At 40.6% G+C, this 19,429-nt stretch overlaps 1 protein-coding gene across 1 annotated transcript in view; it reads left to right on the top strand.

Annotated features, from left to right (window-relative positions):
* MYO9B (myosin IXB) overlaps positions 1 to 19,429 on the top strand; it is a 240,583-nt gene that overhangs the window by 179,732 nt on the left and 41,422 nt on the right. The window contains exons 25-30 of the mRNA XM_089667549.1: positions 2,231 to 2,297; positions 4,955 to 5,067; positions 5,183 to 5,334; positions 13,079 to 13,263; positions 13,819 to 13,917; positions 14,289 to 14,465. Of these exons, the coding sequence (XP_089523675.1) occupies positions 2,231 to 2,297; positions 4,955 to 5,067; positions 5,183 to 5,334; positions 13,079 to 13,263; positions 13,819 to 13,917; positions 14,289 to 14,465 (793 nt within the window). The remainder of the gene's footprint in view (positions 1 to 2,230; positions 2,298 to 4,954; positions 5,068 to 5,182; positions 5,335 to 13,078; positions 13,264 to 13,818; positions 13,918 to 14,288; positions 14,466 to 19,429) is intronic.

Here is a 19,429-nt window from a genome sequence, read left to right as displayed (position 1 = left end):
TATGGCCTTGGTAATCAAAGGAGAGTCGGAATGGAAAGCCCCACACATATTTGATCCATCGATTCACTAGGACTGAGGTGAAGGGCTAGGAGAGGTCAGAAAAGAGCTGATACCGGTGACCCTGAAAGCCAAGTTATTATTCTACATGATTTATATAGCGCCAACAGTTTGCTCAGCGCTTTACAACATAACAGGAGACAATACAGCAACAATACAGTTCAATACAAGAGGGATAGGAGGGCCCTACTCCTTGGAGCTTACAATCTAGGAGTTCCGATCTGTTTGTGGCCGCCTTGAGGATGCTTTCCTTGGTGCAGTAATAGGTAAATTTAACGATAATGTCTCTTGAGGGCCCGTCAGGCCACTTCAGTCCTAAGGCCCAATGTATGCAGTCGAACTCCAACCGGTCTATAGGGATAGCAGGGACCAGCTCCTGGAATGTGGCAGTGGAGGTGAGGTCCACGACCGATTCCGGGATACGTCAGGCAAAGGTTACTGTGGCGATTTTCGAAGTCCTCAAGCTGCAGCAGTGTGTCTGCCAGTTCCTGCTTAAGGTCGCCAAAATCCTGTTCATGATTCTCAATTATCGTGACCGTGGTGTCCATCTTATCCTGGAGGTTGTTTGTGTGGCTCCCCAGCTTCTGGATCTCCCTGGTGAGACACTCTGCAAGCTGAGAGGTTGCGGTCGTTAATTCATGCTGCAGCATGATTTTAAAGCTGCATAAGAGCTCCGAATCTCACAGGGCCAGAGGAGGGGGTGGCTGGGAAGCATCCGGCCTGCTGTCAGTACCGGAGGCTGGGTCTGGGTCCCCCGTGAGCATCGGCGACCGCAAATCCGACCTCGAGGCCGAGGCTTTAGGCGAGTTCACTGGCGGGTAGGCCGCAGTCTCCGGCACAGCCTGCCGGGCGGTAGAGGCACGGAAGCTCCCATTTTCTTCTCGATCACCTGGGCAGCAAGCTTCAGGCACCTGAAGAGGGGTGAGGAGTGGGTATTTTATCCCCCTGGGGGCCCGTATAGTGGCTAATGTGTCCGGTGGGTGAGGAGCGCCGTTAGAATGTGGCCATCCTAGGTCGCTGCTCACAAGCGCCCCCCCGTTTTGGATCTTTTTTTAACCTAATTGCTGTTTTTTTCCTTGAATGTCTTTCTTGTGTTCCTTCGTTTCTTTTCCATAGCTGTAAACATGCCTACCTGGGGTATCAGAGTATAGACATTTATGGAAAAACTTTCAAAATAGTAAGGCTCCATGCACACTAGCATTTTTTTTAAGATTATAAAAAGTTGGGAAAATGCTGATTAAAAAAACACTGGTAATATCTTTTTTTGTAGTGTTTTAGTAGTGTTTAGGAGCATTAGCAATATATTTGTGTTTTTACATTACATGTAGAGGGAAAAAAAAGCTGTTAGAAGTGTTTAGCATTTATTTCTGTTGGGAAAACGCTCTACAAAAACAACTTTTTTTTTTTTCTTTATGCTCCTAGATGCTCAAGCTCTCAAAAAATGCTAATAGCCTAAAGTAGTGTGTATAGACACATAGGATAACACTATTTAGCTTCTAGGAGCAGAAAAAATATGCTGATAATAGCTTCTAGGAGCTTAAAAAATGCTAGTGTGCATGGAGCCTTAAAGTGTATCTAGAGTTTTATGTTCATTTTGGACAGAGCCCTGTCAGGCTTTTTTTACCACCTTTTGGTAAAATTTTTCTTCCATTTCTTGCCCTGTTTTCAGAACTTCAAGTGAAAGGAAGTCTCTCAAAATTGAAGGAAAAACCTACGTAGTATTTACTTGATCCCAATCCAGCGATATGCATGAGAGGAGCTGCTGTCCTGGCTCCCTGCCTCCTCATTGGCTCAGAGACAGAAGCAGGAGCCTTTGACTTCCACTGCTGTAGCTCACAACCAGTGAGAAGGGAACTGGGGCGGGGCTGAGCCCCGTTCTGAGTGCCCCCATAGCAAGCGACTTACTATGGGGGCGCTTGGCAGGGGACCTGAGTAGAGGAGAATCAGGGCAGCTCTGTGCAAAACTCTTGCACAGAGTGGGTAAGTATACCAATTTAAGTCTTTAATATCACTTTATGGGACAGTTAAGTGCAATAGTGTTCAAAGATACACATTAGTTGCACCCACCACAAGTTCAACCACCGATCGGTTTAAATCAATTAATTTTTTTGCCACAGTTATACAATTCTAAGTCTTAGCATAATTTTAATGTTTTTCTTTTTTTGTTTCCCAGCAGGGCAAAGGGGATTGTTGGAACTACATCAGCTTCAACAGCTATACAGTCTCCCTGCATTCCTCAGGTTAGTGATTGCCTAAATCCCTAATGCCCAGCCTGGGCCTCTGCACACAGTAGTCTGTTTTTCTTACATATATATATAGTGCAGTGCTAAAATCACAATAAAAGGCTTTGTGTATCAAGTGGAACAGTAAAGTGCATCACATAAGTGTATAAAACTTGCAAATGAAATGAACAGCAAATCAGCAAGCGATAAAGCAATAATGTACATGAGCAAAGGTGATAATAGGTGCACTGCAAGTGCGACTAAAATAATCAATAAATTTTGATCGCGATTGCACATTAGTAATTATTGCAACATAAAAATAAATGTCCATAAAAAAAATTCAATCAGTGTCCTATAGGATCATGAAATGCAGCAATCTAAAGTGCAGGACGTGAACGTGAAATTAATCACACAGGGTAATCCACCACCTTGGTTAGATGTACACCAGCAGGTTAATGATAATGGGCATATAGGTATGTCACATCTGAAGGCATAGAGTCAGAGGGTTAAACGAACTGCTCCATCAGAGGTATAGGTGGAAGAGGAACCCTTGTCCTAGGGAAGATAGCTCACTACTTCTCACTGGCTTTCAGGTACTCAATGAGATTCTCCTTAGCCCTCAGCCTGACTTCTTGTTCGGGCTTAGCGATGTCCCAGAAGAAGTCCAGGAACTGTCCTGCTGAAGGACCTCACGAGCAGCAGCCAGCCTGTCTTCTTTTTATTACCTATATGCTTACCTCAAGCCTGTGAAGGAAAATATTTGTCAGACTGAACTCCAATATTTAAATGGTTTTAGTTTTGTGTTGTACATCCCTTTATCTTTTAAAGCTGACGTTTAGGTATGCATTTTATAGCAAAGTTACGTTGATACAGGATGAGGTGAAAATCATGACACCACTCATCTTCTCCACTTTGTCCAATCAGAGAATTCTTTGCATTCACCAAGAGAAATGCAAAGCATTCCGTGAATGACACCCCTGCTGAGTGAGCGACCACCTCTGTTCACTATGCAGCAGGGCAGCCGCTTGGCGTAATACCCAGAATGTGGCGATAATCACTGTAGTAGTGGCGCCTACTGCAGTGATTTTCAGATTCCACAGGGATATCTCAGGTATGGTAAATGTATGCTTACAAGCTTGACCAATGTGACTATGCTAGAAAATGCATACCTGGAATTCAGCTTTAATGCTGTAACAATGGACCTTGTTGAGATCAATATCAAATGTGAAGTGTTTTCTCAGTTTCAATATTTTTTGAGATGTTTACATATGGAACATTCACAGGGGAAATTTTGAGCAGTTATGCATAGCAACCAATTAGTTCTATCTTCTGTTTTCAAACCGAACAAGCTGAAGATAGAGGCTGATTGGTTGCTATGCACAACTGCCCCAGATTCAGGTTTGATAAATTCTCTTCACAGTGTTTGATTGAAAAGTGATCAGGTACATATTACACATCTGCGACAGCTTTTCTATAAAGGCTTTACAATATGTAGAATCAGAAAAAGTAAATCCAGAGAGAAGATGTTTTTCCCATGTCAGTGAAAAGATACACAGACAAAAAGGAAATAAAAGAACAGAGATAAACATTTCAACCCTTTATACCATCAGGATTCCACCCCACTGCCAGTCCCTCCTCCCCTTCTTCAGTGTTTCTAAAATCATTACATTTGTCAAATATTTATTTACCAGACATTTTGAATTTGGAACAATTGCTTTTAGACATTCAGAAATGTTTGCTATATTACTGTTTTGTTTGAAAAGGCACTAGCTTTTAAAACATGTAAGTATTGAGTTCAGGCACAACCTCAATAGACTATTTGATTTCAGTTAATCGCCATCTGCGTAAGGTAACCATTTTGGTTGCAATACATGTGTAACTAATAAGTGGCCTGTCTAGGTTGGAGTATTTGTATATATTCCTAGAATATATACCTAATTCCTAATTTCCTAGAAGTTGGAGTTTATCATAGTAGTGATCTCTAGCAGTCTCATGAAGCAATTTGCCAGTCTCCAGCTACTCCTATAGCATGTTTTGGACTTGCATGGTCTATTAGCCACATTTTCATTCTCTGACCATTTCTTCTTCTGTATGTCTGACATACCTAACAGTTTTCTGTAGCATTGCAATTGGGGCTCCTTGTATCAAGAAAGTTGATAACAGCTGGTCTACATAGTAGTTTTTTTATTTACAAAAAAGTGACCATGGACAATTCAGGAACACACACACACTTTTATATCACACAGAGAAACGTAATATGGGTGCACCCATTTCCGGGTGTGTCACAGGGCATTAATTGGTTATCTAAAGAGATGGCACACACAGTCAGTCTGATTGAAACTCTATACAACCTGCCTGGACAAGGTGGGAAATCAGTCTGAGCTTGAGTTATTGCTTTTGGTAAATGAGAGTATTTTTTCAACAAAGAATAGCCAGAAAGGAAGCCTAGAGCTCTCCAACTGAATGATAATAAATTTACAATATTTATTTCTTTACCCGAATATTAATTATTTGTTAAGATATGTTTTAGTAACTATCATAATAAAAAAAGAAATTGTATAAATGGTAATCCACTGCAGAGACTGATTATGTATTCATTTTTACAGAAAACGTTTGCCTTAAACAGCCAGTTTAATTTTATTATATTTATTTTGACACTAATATCTCTTGTGCAGCTACCACCTCTGTCAGCTGACACTGATAAAGAACAAAATAAGCCTAATCTTCAGAAAAAGAAATCTATTGAAAACAAGGCTCCACCAGACAGCACTGCACAGTCCACGGACAAGTGAGTATTGCCAAAGAGGTCATGTGATTTTTCTAACTGTTGACATATATCACTACATCTGCTTAGATAACTTCTTTTGTATTAAAAGTAAAATAAAATATTTTGCCTACCACAGGCATACCTACAAGAGCCCTCTGTACAGGCTTCTGGGTAAGAAGCCTGACAAAAAGAACAGCAAAGATGGACCACTCACCCCAGAAGGCACAGAACCGCCATCCTTTCCACACTCCACTCAGGAGCCTTTAGCAACAAAACGATCCGTAGATGGTATGTATCAGGACTTGCACTGTATAACATTACTTTGTTTGCAAAACGTGCCTAGTAGTACTAAACTTTTTTTTTTTAACATATTATACATGTACATTCTATAAGAAATGAAAATTCAGCTCGCAATACTGTGTTTGCAGCATTTAGGTGTCAGTCCAAATTCACTGTAGATCCAGACATCTTGAGAAGGAAAACAACACACTCAGGACTACAGCTCCTTGAGATCAGGGATGTTCCAGCACTGCCACAAGAAACAAGAGTGTAGTAAAAGTAAATATATTGACAGCATAGCAAAATAGCATAAAATCACTTACATCAACAACAATAATGAAGCACTTTTACCAGGACAATCATGTTATCAGGCAGTGGTGTAAAGATCAGCAGCAGTGGTGAACAGAGGTAAAGCGGTCAAAGTTCAAAACCGCTCAAAAGTTGTAAACAGCAAGTGTCCGTGGGTGCTCCTGTCTCTTGGTCAGTAAGAATATGGTAGTGTTGGTTAAGCAAGGCAATATGTTGCAGGGCTCCACCCCTTTTCTAAAGCCTGATGGGAAGGTAGCAGGGGGGAATTTTACATCTAATTGGCATACAGGATTAGGGCATTGTAGGTATGCTCAACATCATACATTTTAATGAAATTACAATAAAAACTGGCGTACAGTGTAGAAGGCATGGATCACGGTGTATAAAACAATACTAAATTTATCAAAAATACCATGTTCAACATACCATGCAGTTTCAGAAGGGGCAAGATATATGTATATTATATATATATTCTAAAAAATGCAGCGAAAAGGTACACTTGTTGGGTAAAATGTTGAGCACTTGTAAAAAAAGAAATATAGCAAGCTTCATTATCAGAGTGTCCCCAAGGCTGTGTTCCATCAGGAGATGAAATGGGGAACGTGGAAGAAGGGGAGGATCAGAGCAGACAGGATCAAACCTCCTTTTTACTCAATGCAGAGGATTAACCCCTTAAGTCCAACAGTGAGTATAGCTAGCATGCTTTACTGCATATACTGACTGATTTTACTGTTGTGGGTTTAGTAACACTTTAAAGTGGTTTTAAAGGCTCAGGGTTTTTTACCTTCATGCATTCTATCCTGGCTGTCCCAGGTCTCTGCCTCCTCATTGGCTGAGACAGCAAGCAGCAGCCATTGGCTCCCACTATGGTCAATCACAGCCAATGAGGGGGGGCAAGCCACATCTCCTTGTGTGAATGGACACATGGAGCAGCAGGTGCCCCCATAGCAAGCTGCTGTGGGGGCACCCAACAGGAAGGAGGGGCCAAGAGAGCACTGCACACAGTAGGAAAGTAAAGACATTTTTATTTAAAAAAAAAAAATTAACTTTTAGAATCACTTTAAACATCTAACCTGATAAATACTATAAATGGGCTAAAATAAGGACTAGAATACATTATATAGAAAATTTAAAAGGAAATTAAAACCTATATTACTTGGGCTGCAGACTACTGTATAGTATTGATTTTCAAGCTCTTCATTTAAGCCTGCTGGAGCTATAGTTCTCATATACACTGCTAAAAAAAAAAATTAAAGGAACACTTTGAAAACACATCAGATCTCAATGGGGAAAAATATCATGCTGGATATCTATACTGATATGGACTGAGTAATGTTTTAGGAATGTAAGGATGCCCCATCGTTTGATGGAAATGAAAATTATCAACCTACAGAGAGGACTGAATTAAAAAACACCCCGAAAATCAAAGTGAAAAAATTATGCAATTGACTAGTCTATTTTGCTGAAATTTCATTGCAGCAACTCATAATGGTACTCAATAGTTTGTATGGCCCCCACATGCTTGTATGCATGCCTGGATAGTCTGAGGTGCAACCTGGTGGAAACATGATATCTCAGAGGTGTTCAATTGGATTTAGCTCAGGCGAGCAGGGGGCCATTCAGTGGTATCAAGTCCTTCATCCTCCAGGAATTGACTGCATACTCTCACCACATGAGGCCAGGCATTGTCATGCACCAGGAGGAACCCAGGACCCACTGCACCAGCATAGGGTCTGATAGTGGGTCTAAGGATTTCATCCCAATACCTAATGGCAGTCAGGGTCTAGCCTGCAGAGGTTTGTGTGTCACTCCATGGATATGCCTGCCCAGACCATCACTGACCCACCACCAAAATGGTCATGCTAAACTGTTACAGGTAGCATAATGTTCTTCACCGTTTTCTTCAGACCCTTTCACGTCTGTCACATGTGCTCAGGGTAAACCTGCTCTCATCTGTGAAAAACAGAGCGCCAGTGGTGCACGTGCCAATTCTGGTGTTCAATGGCAAATGCCAATCGAGCTCTGTGGTGTCTGGCAGTCAGCACAGGACCCGCTAGAGGACGTCGGGTCCTCAAGCCACCCTCATGAAGTCTGTTTCTGATTGGTTGGAGACATTCACACCAGTGGCCTACTGGAGGTCATTTTGTAGGGCTCTGGCAATGCTCATCTTGTTCCTCCTTGCACAGCAGTCCTGCTGATGGGTTAAGGACCAGCTCTCCTAGAGTAACTGCCTGTCTCCTGGAATCTCTTCCATGCTCTTGAGACTGTGCTCGGAGACACCGCAAACCTTCTGGCAATAGCACGTATTGATGTGCCATCCTGAAGGAGTTGGACTGCCTGTGCAACCTCTGTAGGGTCCAGGTATCGCCACACGTTACCAGTAGTGACACTGACCCTAGCCGAATGCAAAACCAGTGAAAAACAGTTAGAAAATATAAGTAAAACCATTCCTGTTTTGGGGGTCATATCATTGTTGCCCATCTAGTGCACCTGTTGTTAATTTCATTAAGACCAAAGCAGCTGAAACTGGTTTACAACCCCCTCTGCTACTTAACTGACCAGATCAATATCCCAGGAGTTTTTTTTTTTTTTAGCAGTGTATATGTTTATATGTGTTTCCTTATATACTGTATTCTAGCCTGTATTTTATATTATAGTATATTTTTGTGTAGTGAAGTTTTTTTTTTTTCCCTATTGCCAGTGCCCATTTAACCATTTACCCAACATGTGTCTTTTTAGCTGCATTTTGTTGTAATACAAGAAATCTGTGAACAATGTCTCCCCTTGGCGCGACCCTCATTTAATTGCATGGTATCTTGCACATATGGAATTTTCCACACTAGTACTCTTGTTTTTACTAATAATTTTAGTATTGTTTTAATTCGAGGCAAGTGTATAAAAAAAATTGGATCAACAGGTATCATGTTCCAGGTCTGTCATGTTCCCCGTAAAAAAAAAAAAAATGCTTAAAAACCATCTGTGTTCACTGAAACGAACACCTTCATTTATGACTATCCAAATGATTAGCCAAATGAGGAATGTGAAGGAATCTACAGTGGTGTGCGATTAAATGCAAACAGCGGCTGCTGTCAGTTTGTCATTACATGTTGAATGGCCACTGCTTATTGCAGACACCTGTCATCCCAGCCGCAACAATCTACTGATTTCATGCTGCTGGATTCCAGTGTATGCAGGTAATCACCTGTGTAAAGCAGGCCCTGCTGACCAGAAGACTGGAGCGCCAGTGGACACAGACTGTTTACACCTTATAAGTGGGCCCTGTTAGGAAGATACAGCTCCAGCTAGCTGCTGATTTCATCTCTGTTCACTGTTGCTGCTGATCATTACACCACAGTCTGCTATCCCGATTGTCCTGGTACAAGTGCTTTAATAGTAACGTTAATGTAAGTGAGTTTATGCCAATGCGTCAATTAAAGGTACTTTTACTACACCAGTCAAACAATAAAAGAGAAAGATTCCCAGCTCAAATTACCAACCAGCTTGTGAACAAACCGAATTGTCCTGTCTAACAGTATGCGTTAAAAATGGGTTTAATTAGCACACATTTGCGAATACATGCGCAAGCTGCAGACCCTTTTCACACTGGACACCCAGCATATAGCACAATGGCAGCCAGTGTGCACCCTCTCACCAGCATATCAACAGTAAAAAAAATGGTCACTGCCCCAATCTATAACTGGCCTTCACAGCAAGGAGCACATGGAAGGGTGACGCAGGCTCACCTGCCCTCAGTCTATCCATTTATACATGTGCTTCTACTATGGAGAGTCTCAAAATTTAGAATTGGAAAGTGCAGAATATTGGGGTGCCATGAAGAGGCTCTGCAGCTTACGTATGTATTTGCAAATGTGTGCTAACTAAATCCTGTTTTTAACACATACTGTTAGACAGGACAATTCGGTTTGTTCTCAAGCAGGTTGGTAGTGGAGCTGGGAATTTTTCTCTTTTACTGTTTGACATTCGTCGCCCTTCCATGTGCTCCCTGCTGTGAAGGTCAGTTATAGATTGGGGCAGTGGCTATTTTTTTGTACTTTTACTACACCAGACCTGTGCCTTTTTTATCTGTCTTGTTGTATATACATATACTTGTCTACACATATACAGAATTTGTCCCAAATGTGATTGACCTCCCTGGAGGTATTCCCGAGTGTAGCTCAGGGTAAAGTTTCAGCACAACAAGCAGTAACCCTGAGCTACACTCGGGAATACCTTGCAGCATTACTCCGGGATCTCTTCTTCACTTACCTTGCCCTTCACTCCTGCGATGTCCCCCCTGCAGCGTCCCCGGCAATGTCCTCCGGCCAATGCCGGCATCTGTCTTCCAGGTTCCGTTCCCGGCGACGTCAGGATGTACGGGGACAGAACTGGCGAGAAATTTAAAATTGTCCAAAAGTGACATTCACAAAATACACTAAAATCTCATAGTAAAACATTACTGTATCAAACCATTTCACATACATTTTGTCCCTAGTGCTTTGTCCTGTGCCCTGCCTGCATTTTTACTGTTCTTTCTGCCTTGAAACTGAGAAACGTCCATGGCGTCCAAAAAGCGTCTCTTTAGGTCAAAAGCAGTTTTAGACCACCTAGAGAACAGCGATAGTAAATTAGAACTTAAATAAAGGAATGCGCTAAAACCACAAACTATTCCTAATTTAGTGTAGAAACATTAGTGCAAAAGATATATATCCTCAATTAATATCAAAAAATATCAAAATTATGTGCAAACTATTTTTTAGTGCATAAGTAATTTAAATAATTAAATTTGTGAATATAAAAATTGTCCAATTTTGAATTTCTTCAAATGTCCAAACAAATCCTTTTCAAATTCAAGTGCTCTCAAAGAAATTGTGCCAAAATCCACCACCAAAGTAAGGTTGGGTAACTCACCAGAGCTCCATGCTGATCAATCTCTAGATCAGCAAAAAACGCTTTTTGCTCTGGGAGCAGATGCAATAAATCAACTTCTCAGGTGTGATGATCAATAGCTACAAAATCATCCATAAGGTAGGTATCCACCACTCAATATAACAGTTCCAGGAGCATTATATCACTTTCTCTTTTTATATCTCTCCACCGAGGTCATGTTTGGGAATGAAAGAAAAAATCATGGTGCAGCCAGTTTTTTTTATAAAAGTATCCAACAATTTAATAAAGATTTACACTCACAAAAAGGGTGTCTTCACCGACACCAGTATAACAGCATAAAACAGCAAATGGTATAACAGTCTCCTGCTCCCCGCTCACTCACTTACAGCGCTCGTGACTCAATCCTCTCCACAGACGTCAGCATCCAGCAAGCCAAGCCCTACTAGTTTCGTCATGAATGACGTCTTCAAGGGACAAAACTAGTAGGGCTTGGCTTGCTGGATGCTGACGTCTGTGGACACTGAAAACGATTTTGCGACTAAGCTCAGTGATGTGCGAACTTGGCGCTATATTTCAAATTTCAGTGTTTTTGGTTTGATTATATTATTGAATTAAATTTGTTATATTATTATTTTTTATGATTATTTATTAAATTATAATTTATGATTTCGTGTTTCAAATTTTAACCGTTTCAATACCGTGCAATTTTACACCTTCCTGCCCAGGCCATTTTTCAGGTTTCAGCGCTCTCACACTTTGAATGACAATTGCGCAGTCATACAACATTGTACCCAAACTAAAATTTTATCATTTTCTTCACACAACTAGAGCTTTCTTTTGGTGGTATTTAATCACCGCTGGGGTTTTTATTTTTTGCTAAATTAACAAAAAAAGACCAAAAATTTTGAAAAAAAAACACATTTTTCTTTGTTTCTGTTATAAAAGTTTACAAATAAATAATTGTTCTTCATAAATTTAGGCCGAGATGTATTCTGCTACATGTCTTTGGTGAAAATAACCCAAATTAGGATGTATTATTTAGTTTGTAGGAAAGTTATAGAGTTCACAAACTATGGTATAGATCTGAATATTGATCAATCCTGAAGTACTGACAGCCAATCTAATTTCTTGAGGTCCAAGAATGTCAGAATAGTACAGATATCCCCAAATGACCCCTTTTTGCTGAGTAGACAGTCGGACGTACTTCATAAGAGGCATGGCGAGTTTTTTGAAGTTGTATTTTTTTGTCATAATTTTTCCGAAAATGAAAAAATGAAAAATATTATTTTCACTATTTTTTTTTTTACATACTGTCACCAGTGCAGTACAGCGTCATCATATAACTGGCATGGCGGTGAACAGGGACACTGACTGGTGACAGTATGAAAAAAAAAAAAAAATTATATTTTTTTTAATTTTTTTTTATTTTTTTATTATATTTAATTTTTTATTACATTTTTTTTTTATTTTTTTTAAGATTTTTTTTCATATTTTACTATGACCAAAATAGTACAATGTTACCATAGTAACATTGTACTACTTTGGGGAAGTGATCAGTTTTTTTTTTTTTTTTTTTTTTTTTTTTACACAATTTGCTTATAGCAAAGAATTACTTTGCTATAAGCAAGCATTTAGCTGAATGAAATCGATTCATTCAGCTTTTTTTTTTTTTTTTTTTTTTTTTGTGCTTAGCTGTGATTTGGTCACAGCTAATCACATGACATGTGCATGTGATTAGCTGTGACCATTCACAGCTAGGCACTAGTATACAATGGATGGCATCATGAATGAAGCCATCCATTGTATACAACTGTCATGTGACCTGCTGTGATTGGTCGCGGCAGGTCACATGGTACCGGCAACGGGAGCCGGTACTCGGATCTGTCATCGGCCGTGTCCGAGGTGCACGGGCGGTGACAGATCCCGCTGCTGCGCCGCTCTGCAATAGCGCAAACGGCGCATGTGCGGGAGCACGCCAAATGGCGTGGACCCGGAAAGCTGCAGCGCTTTTCAAGCCGCCAAACGGCTATTGGCCGGGCGGCTAATGGTTAACATACCCGGGATGTTTACTAGACTCTTGTTCGGACAGATTTCAGTGAATTATTCCTAAAAATTACAGCCTACAATAAAAAAACTACATATTTCCATGCAAAAAAATGTACCGCTTTGAGCACAAAAATACTGACATAATCAGACCGCTAGGGAGGTTAAGTATCATACATTCACATATTCATGTACTGCCTTATACTTATATGCATATTAATGCAATATTTAAATTTGCAGTCAAACACATATATTAATGCTTGCACACACATGCATTTGAGGAAGTATTATATATGCATGGACGCAGTCACACATGCACTGAATACAAATACAAAAATTATTTCAGACTGCCCCCTAGCCAAGCATGTTGGGGTGAATAGAGTTTTTAGAGGCTCTATCGTACAAATGTTTTTGCATTCACCATAGCGTTAGACCCTTTATTTAAATTTTTTTTTAACTTGACCTGTCTCCAGTAAGTATAATGTTAACTTTTAATTGTTATCCTGTATTGTAGGTTCAACTGTCACAGGGCAAACTAGTCGTCCATCTCCAACAGAGCCAGCTGCTAAAATTCGCAGGAATCGATCAATTAAAATCGGTAAAGCTGCCACCGTGTCTGAAACATGGAAGGCATCTTTGTGCCGAGAGATCACCAATTCTACTGAACTGAAACACCTTGATGACTTCTTGTTTGCTAAGGTAATGTACTTACTCCTGGTTACTGATAAATCAAACTTTGCGCTATTAAATGCTTGAGCATTCAGCACATTGTTGTGTGATTTGATGATTCTGCTATTAGACTGTGGGTCAGCAGTAATGAACGCTGCCTGCTGTGAACCATGTGGGGGGCAAATGGTTTACTGGTGAGGAGGCTGGGCACATCTTGTTCCAGATAAGAAACCGGTCATTGCTGGTAAAACACACAATGCATTTTACATCACACTTTAATTTCTGTGCCCAGAGTTCAGCTTTAAGTGATGATACAATAAATGAAAGATTAAACTGTTATGGATAGATATCTAATTGCTTAATATGTGAAGTGACTAATTTGTGTTTTACATTAAAGCATTTTTTATATATTTATCAAAGAATGCTTTGAGCTGCATTTAATAATGTGATTTGTAATGTGATTTGCAAAGGAAGACATAAGAATTTCTAAAGATATGGATATGAGACTGAACATACACAAGCATTGAGCTTTATGATCCGAGAATCAAATGTATGTTCTGATTTTTTTTATTTTTTTTTTCTCAGATTAACACTCTACATCAGGATAAAACAGCTATTGAAGGTCTACTCTACAAAGCAATGGAAATGTTCAGAGAAAACCTCAAGTCCATGTACTCTTCCCCAGTAAGTTGAATACCTCCAAAAAGCATAGCCAAGAGGTTTCTGTTTACCACAATAGAATGAACTATCCTGAACTGAGATTTGTACACTGGAAATTAAGTGAAGACTTATAAAGCGGTGAACATGGTATTAACCAAATATTCACAGTGTGTGTACATTCCTTGTGCATGTGTTTTTAATTAATGATTGATTTACCTGCAGCAAATGTTTGGTGAATGTCACATTTACTTATGAATAAGTATACCTCTTAAAGCAACTAATAAAATTATATTTATAGTGCAGGCTACATCAATACCAAGAGGGCCAATTACAACAGTATCAAATATTACATACCTGTTTGAGCCATTTTATGTATGCAGCTTGTTTCTTTTCAGAAAGGACATATTCATGCTGGTTATAAAGACCTTATGGAAAATTTTCAGCTTCTTGTGAACAACCTAAATAGAGAAAGGAATGAGAAGGATGTGAAGCTTGTCCTTAACCTCTTCCAGTCTTTCCTGGATGAGTTTACACGTGGATACACAAAGAGAGATGACAGTGAACAACACAAGGTTATTTTTTTTTTAATTATTTTAATGGGCATCCCGCTATTTTATATACAGTCATGGCCGAAATTGTTGGCACCCTTGATATTTCTCCAGGAAATCATGTATTTCTCACGAAACGTATTGCATTAACACATGTTTTGCTATACACATGTTTATTCCCTTTGTGTGTATTGGGACAAAACAAAAAAAGGGAGGAAAGAAAGCAAATTCGACATAATGTCACACAAACCTCCAAAAATGGGCTGGACAAAAGTATTGGCACCCTTTCACAACTGCGGATAAATAAGAATGTTACAAGCATGTGATGCTCCTGTAAACTCACCTGGGGCAAGTAACAGGTGTGGGCAATATAGAAATCACACCTGAAAGCAGATAAAAAGGAGAGACGTTCACTTAACCTTTGCATTGTGTGTCTGTCTGTGCCACACTAAGCATGGACAACAGAAAGAGGAGACGAGAACTGTCTGAGGACCTGAGAACCAAAATTGTGGCAAAATATCAACAATCTCAAGGTTACAAGTCCATCTCCAGAGAACTAGATTTGCCTTTGTCCACAGTGCGCAACATTATCAAGAAGTTTGCAACCCATGGCACTGTAGCTAATCTCCCTGGTCGTGGACGGATGAGGAAAATTGATGAAAGATTGCAACGCAGAATAGTCCGGATGGTGGATAAGCAGCCCCAAACATGTTCCAAAGACATTCAAGCTGTCCTGCAGGCTCAGGGAGCATCAGTGTCAGCGCGAACTATCCGTCGACATTTAAATGAAATGAAACGCTATGGCAGGAGACCCAGGAGGACCCCACTGCTGACACAGAGACATAAAAAAGCAAGACTACAGTTTGCCAAAATGTACTTGAGTAAGCCAAAAGCCTTCTGGGAAAACGTCTTGTGGACAGATGAGACCAAGATAGAGCTTTTCGGTAAAGCACATCATTCTACTGTTTACCGAAAACGGAATGAGGCCTACAAAGAACAAAACACAGTACCTACGGTAAAATATGGTGGAGGTTCAATGATGTTTTGGGGTTGTTTTGCTGCCTCTGGCACTGGGTGCCTTGACTGTGTGCAAGGCATCATGAAATCTGAGGATTACCAAAGGATTTTGGGTCGCACTGTAGGGCCCAGTGTCAGAAAGCTGGGTTTGCGTCCAAGATCCTGGGTCTTCCAGCAGGACAATGACCCCAAACATACGTCAAAAAGCACTCAGAAATGGATGGCAAAGAAGCGCTGGAGAGTTCTGAAGTGGCCAGCAATGAGCCCAGATCTAAATCCCATTGAACACCTGTGGAGAGATCTTAAAATTGCTGTTGGGAAAAGGTGTCCTTCCAATAAGAGAGACCTGGAGCTGTTTGCAAAGGAAGAGTGGTCCAAAATTCCGGGTGAGAGGTGTCAGAAGCTTATTGATGGTTATAGGAAGCGACTGATTTCAGTTATGTTTTCCAAAGGGTGTGCAACCAAATATTAAGTTAAGGGTGCCAATACTTTTGTCCAGCCCATTTTTGGGGTTTTGTGTGACATTATGTCATATTTGCTTTTCTGCCTCTGTTTTATATTTGTTCCAATACATACAAAGGGAATAAACATGTGTATAGCAAAACATGTGTTAATGCAATACCTTTTTTGTGTGAAATACTTGATTTTCAGGAAAAATATCAAGGGTGCCAACAATTTCGGCCATGACTGTATATATATACCAGAAAGAGTAAGCCTGTCCTTTTAATATTTTTAAATAAACAGTAATATAGGCAATAATACAGTTTAAAGTATATTTTGTCACTAATGAGTCTGGCAATATAAATAACAGAACAGGGGAGAAATAACTGGTAGAGTATAGTAATTTGGCTTAGTTTTGTTTTTTTTCTAACTGTAAAATAATAATCCATCAAAAATTAAGATCGTACTTCACTGAAAGAATTGTTTTTTGATAGTTGCATTAAGTAAGTACCGTATTTTTAGCTCCATAAGACTCACCTGACCATAAGACACGCCTAGGTTTTAGAAGATAAAAACAAGAAAAAAAAATATTCTGAACCAATGGACTGCAGACATAGTACAGGAAGTGACCAGACACTGCGGACACAGTACAGGAGATGACCAGAGACTACAGACCGTACAGGAGATGACCAGAGACTGCGGACATAGTACAAGAGATGACCAGAGATGGCGGACATAGTACAGGAGATGACCAGAGGCTGCGGACACAGTACAGGAGATGACCAGAGACTGCGGACATACTACAGGAGATGACCAGAGACTGCGGACATAGTACAGGGGATGAACAGAGACTGCGGACACAGTACAGGGGATGACCAGAGACTGAGGACAGTACAGATGACCAGAGACTGCGGACAGTACAGGGCATGACCAGACACTGCAGACCTTTAGGGAGGGAGGGGGAGCGGGTACCTGAATTTGACAGGTACCTGCTCCCACTTCCGCGGAGTTCTCCTTCCTATACTGTGGGCACCCGACTTTGACAGCTGGGTGCCCACTGCGCATGTGCGAGAAGCACTGCGCTTTGTGAATGGCTCGGCGTCTTTTGGGACCTGTCATGTGTCCCAGAAGACACCGGACCATTCACAAAGTGCAGCGCTTCTCTCGCATGCGCAGTGGGCACCCGGCTGTCACAGATGCCGGGACGGGAAGAAGCCGGCGCGGGAAGACTACAGCGCTGGACCGAGGAAAAGGTGAGTTCCTGCCGCAGAGAACAGCTGAGCAGCCGGCCCGGTATTCTGACATGGTGGCAGTGGAGATACCGGACCGGCCGCTTTATATTCGCTCCATAAGATGCACTGACATTTTCCCCCCTTTTTTGGGGGGAAAAAAGTGCGTCTTATGGAGCGAAAAATACGGTATATTGCTACACTTATTCTTGTAAAAACGAGATGGTGGATTTAGAGCTTGTAGAACTTAAAGGCAAAACTGTACAGCATGGCGTGTTGCTGGGTTTTGGTTTATGAAGAGTAAAAGTCTGGTTTTACAAAACTTTTCTGCCTCTTTTCAAACATTCTTTACTATTTTATTATTTTTTTTTTACTCAATTGAGGATATGTTAAATGGCAGATATGGGTTTTAAATTTCACACCTAGAACATTTAATTCCCCATCTTTACGTTTTTTATCACCTTCACTTTGTTCCTCACAAGGTCACGGGGTTCATATACACTTATTCTAGCATTAGTTACAGGTGTTTATTGGTGTGTAATTATAAATTATGCAGTGGGAAAAAAAAGTATTGAACATGTCACCATTTTTCCAGGTAAACATAAAGGTGCTTTTGACATTAATTTTTCACCATATGTCAGTAACAACCCTTGCAATCAATACATACAAAGAAACCCAATCGAATAAGTTCAGAAATTGTGCTATGTGTAATAAAATGGAATGACACAGGGATAAAGTATTGAACACATGAAGAAAGGGAGGTGCAAAAAAGGCATGGAAAATCCAAGACACCAACTGAAATCTATCAGTAATTCAAAAGCAATCCTGCCCCTTGTCAGTGCACATTAATATCTGCTGGTTCAGTCTCAACTGATGGCCTATAAAAAGGTGGCTCATTACCAAGGTGTAACACAAGAAACCTCTCATGATGGGTAAAATCAAAGGTCTCTGTCAAGACTTTTGCAACTTTATTGTTGCAAAACATACTGATGTCATTGATTGCAGAAGGTGTCATTTTTTTTCTCTTCCCAATATTCATTTACTTTGTGTTTCCTCCTATAAGCATGTAAAGGTCAAAAGAAACAATCATAGTGTAGTATTTCCAACACAAACAAACAAAATGAAATCATGCTCATATAAGTATAAAGGTGCAATCCTTAATTACAGTGAAGAACAGAAGTATTTGAACACCTTGCAATTTTGCAAGTTCTTCCACTTAGAAATTATCGAGGGGTCTGAAATTCACATTGCAGGTGCATTCCCACTCTGAGAGACAGAATTTAAAAAAAAAAATTCAGGAAATCGCATTGTATGATTTTTAAAGAATTTTATTTGTCTTGCACTGCTGAACATAAGTATTTTGAACACCTAAGAAACAACAAGAATTCTGGCTCTCAAAGACCTGTTACTGTGCCTTTAAAAAGTCCACCTCTACTCCACTCATTAATCTAACTTAGTAGCACCTGTTTGAGCTCTTTATAGACACCTGTCCACCCCACAGTCAGTCAGACGCCAACTACTACCATGGGCAAGATCAAAGAGCTGTCAAAAGACACCAGAGACAAAATTGTGGACCTCCACAAGGCTGGAAAGGGCTACGGGGCAATTGCCAAGCAGCTTGGTGAAAATAGATCAACTGTTGGAGCAAATGTTAGAAAATGGAAGAGGCTAAAGACAACCCTCAGTCTCCCTCGGACTGAGGCTCCATGCAAGATCTCACCTCGTGGGGTATCACTGATGATAAGAAAGGTGAGGAATCAGCCTAGAACTACAAGGGAGGAGCTGGTCAATGACATGAAGAGAGCTGGGACCGCAGTTTCAAAGGTAACTGTCGGTAGAACACTACGCTGTCATGGTTTCAAATCATGCATTGCACGGAAGGTTCTGCTCAAGTCATCACATGTCCAGGCCCGTCTGAAGTTTGCCAATGACCATCTGGGTGATCCAGAGGAGGCATGGGAGAAAGTCTTGTGGTCAGATGAGACCAAAGTAGAACTTTTTGGTCTAAACGTCACTCGTCGTGTTTGGAGGAAAAAGGATGAGTTGCATCCCAAGAACACCATCCCTACTGTGAAGCATGGGGGTGGTAACATGCTTTGGGGGTGCTTTTCTGCGAAGGGGACAGGACGACTGCACTGTATTAAGGAGAGGATGAATGGGGCCATTTATTGTGAGATTTTGAGCAACAACCTCCTTCCCTCAGTCAGAGCATTGAAGATGGGTCGTGGCTGGGTCTTCCAACATGACAACGACCCGAAGCGCACAGCCAGGATAACCAAGCAGTGGCTCCGTAAGAAGCAT

Source organism: Staurois parvus, unplaced genomic scaffold (assembly GCF_062004578.1).
Source record: "Staurois parvus isolate SC_StPar_1 unplaced genomic scaffold, SC_StPar_1.0 ptg000053l, whole genome shotgun sequence".
NCBI lineage: Eukaryota > Metazoa > Chordata > Amphibia > Anura > Ranidae > Staurois > Staurois parvus.
Note: the sequence above shows the minus strand (reverse complement) of the source record. Positions and strands in the feature narration are given on the sequence as shown.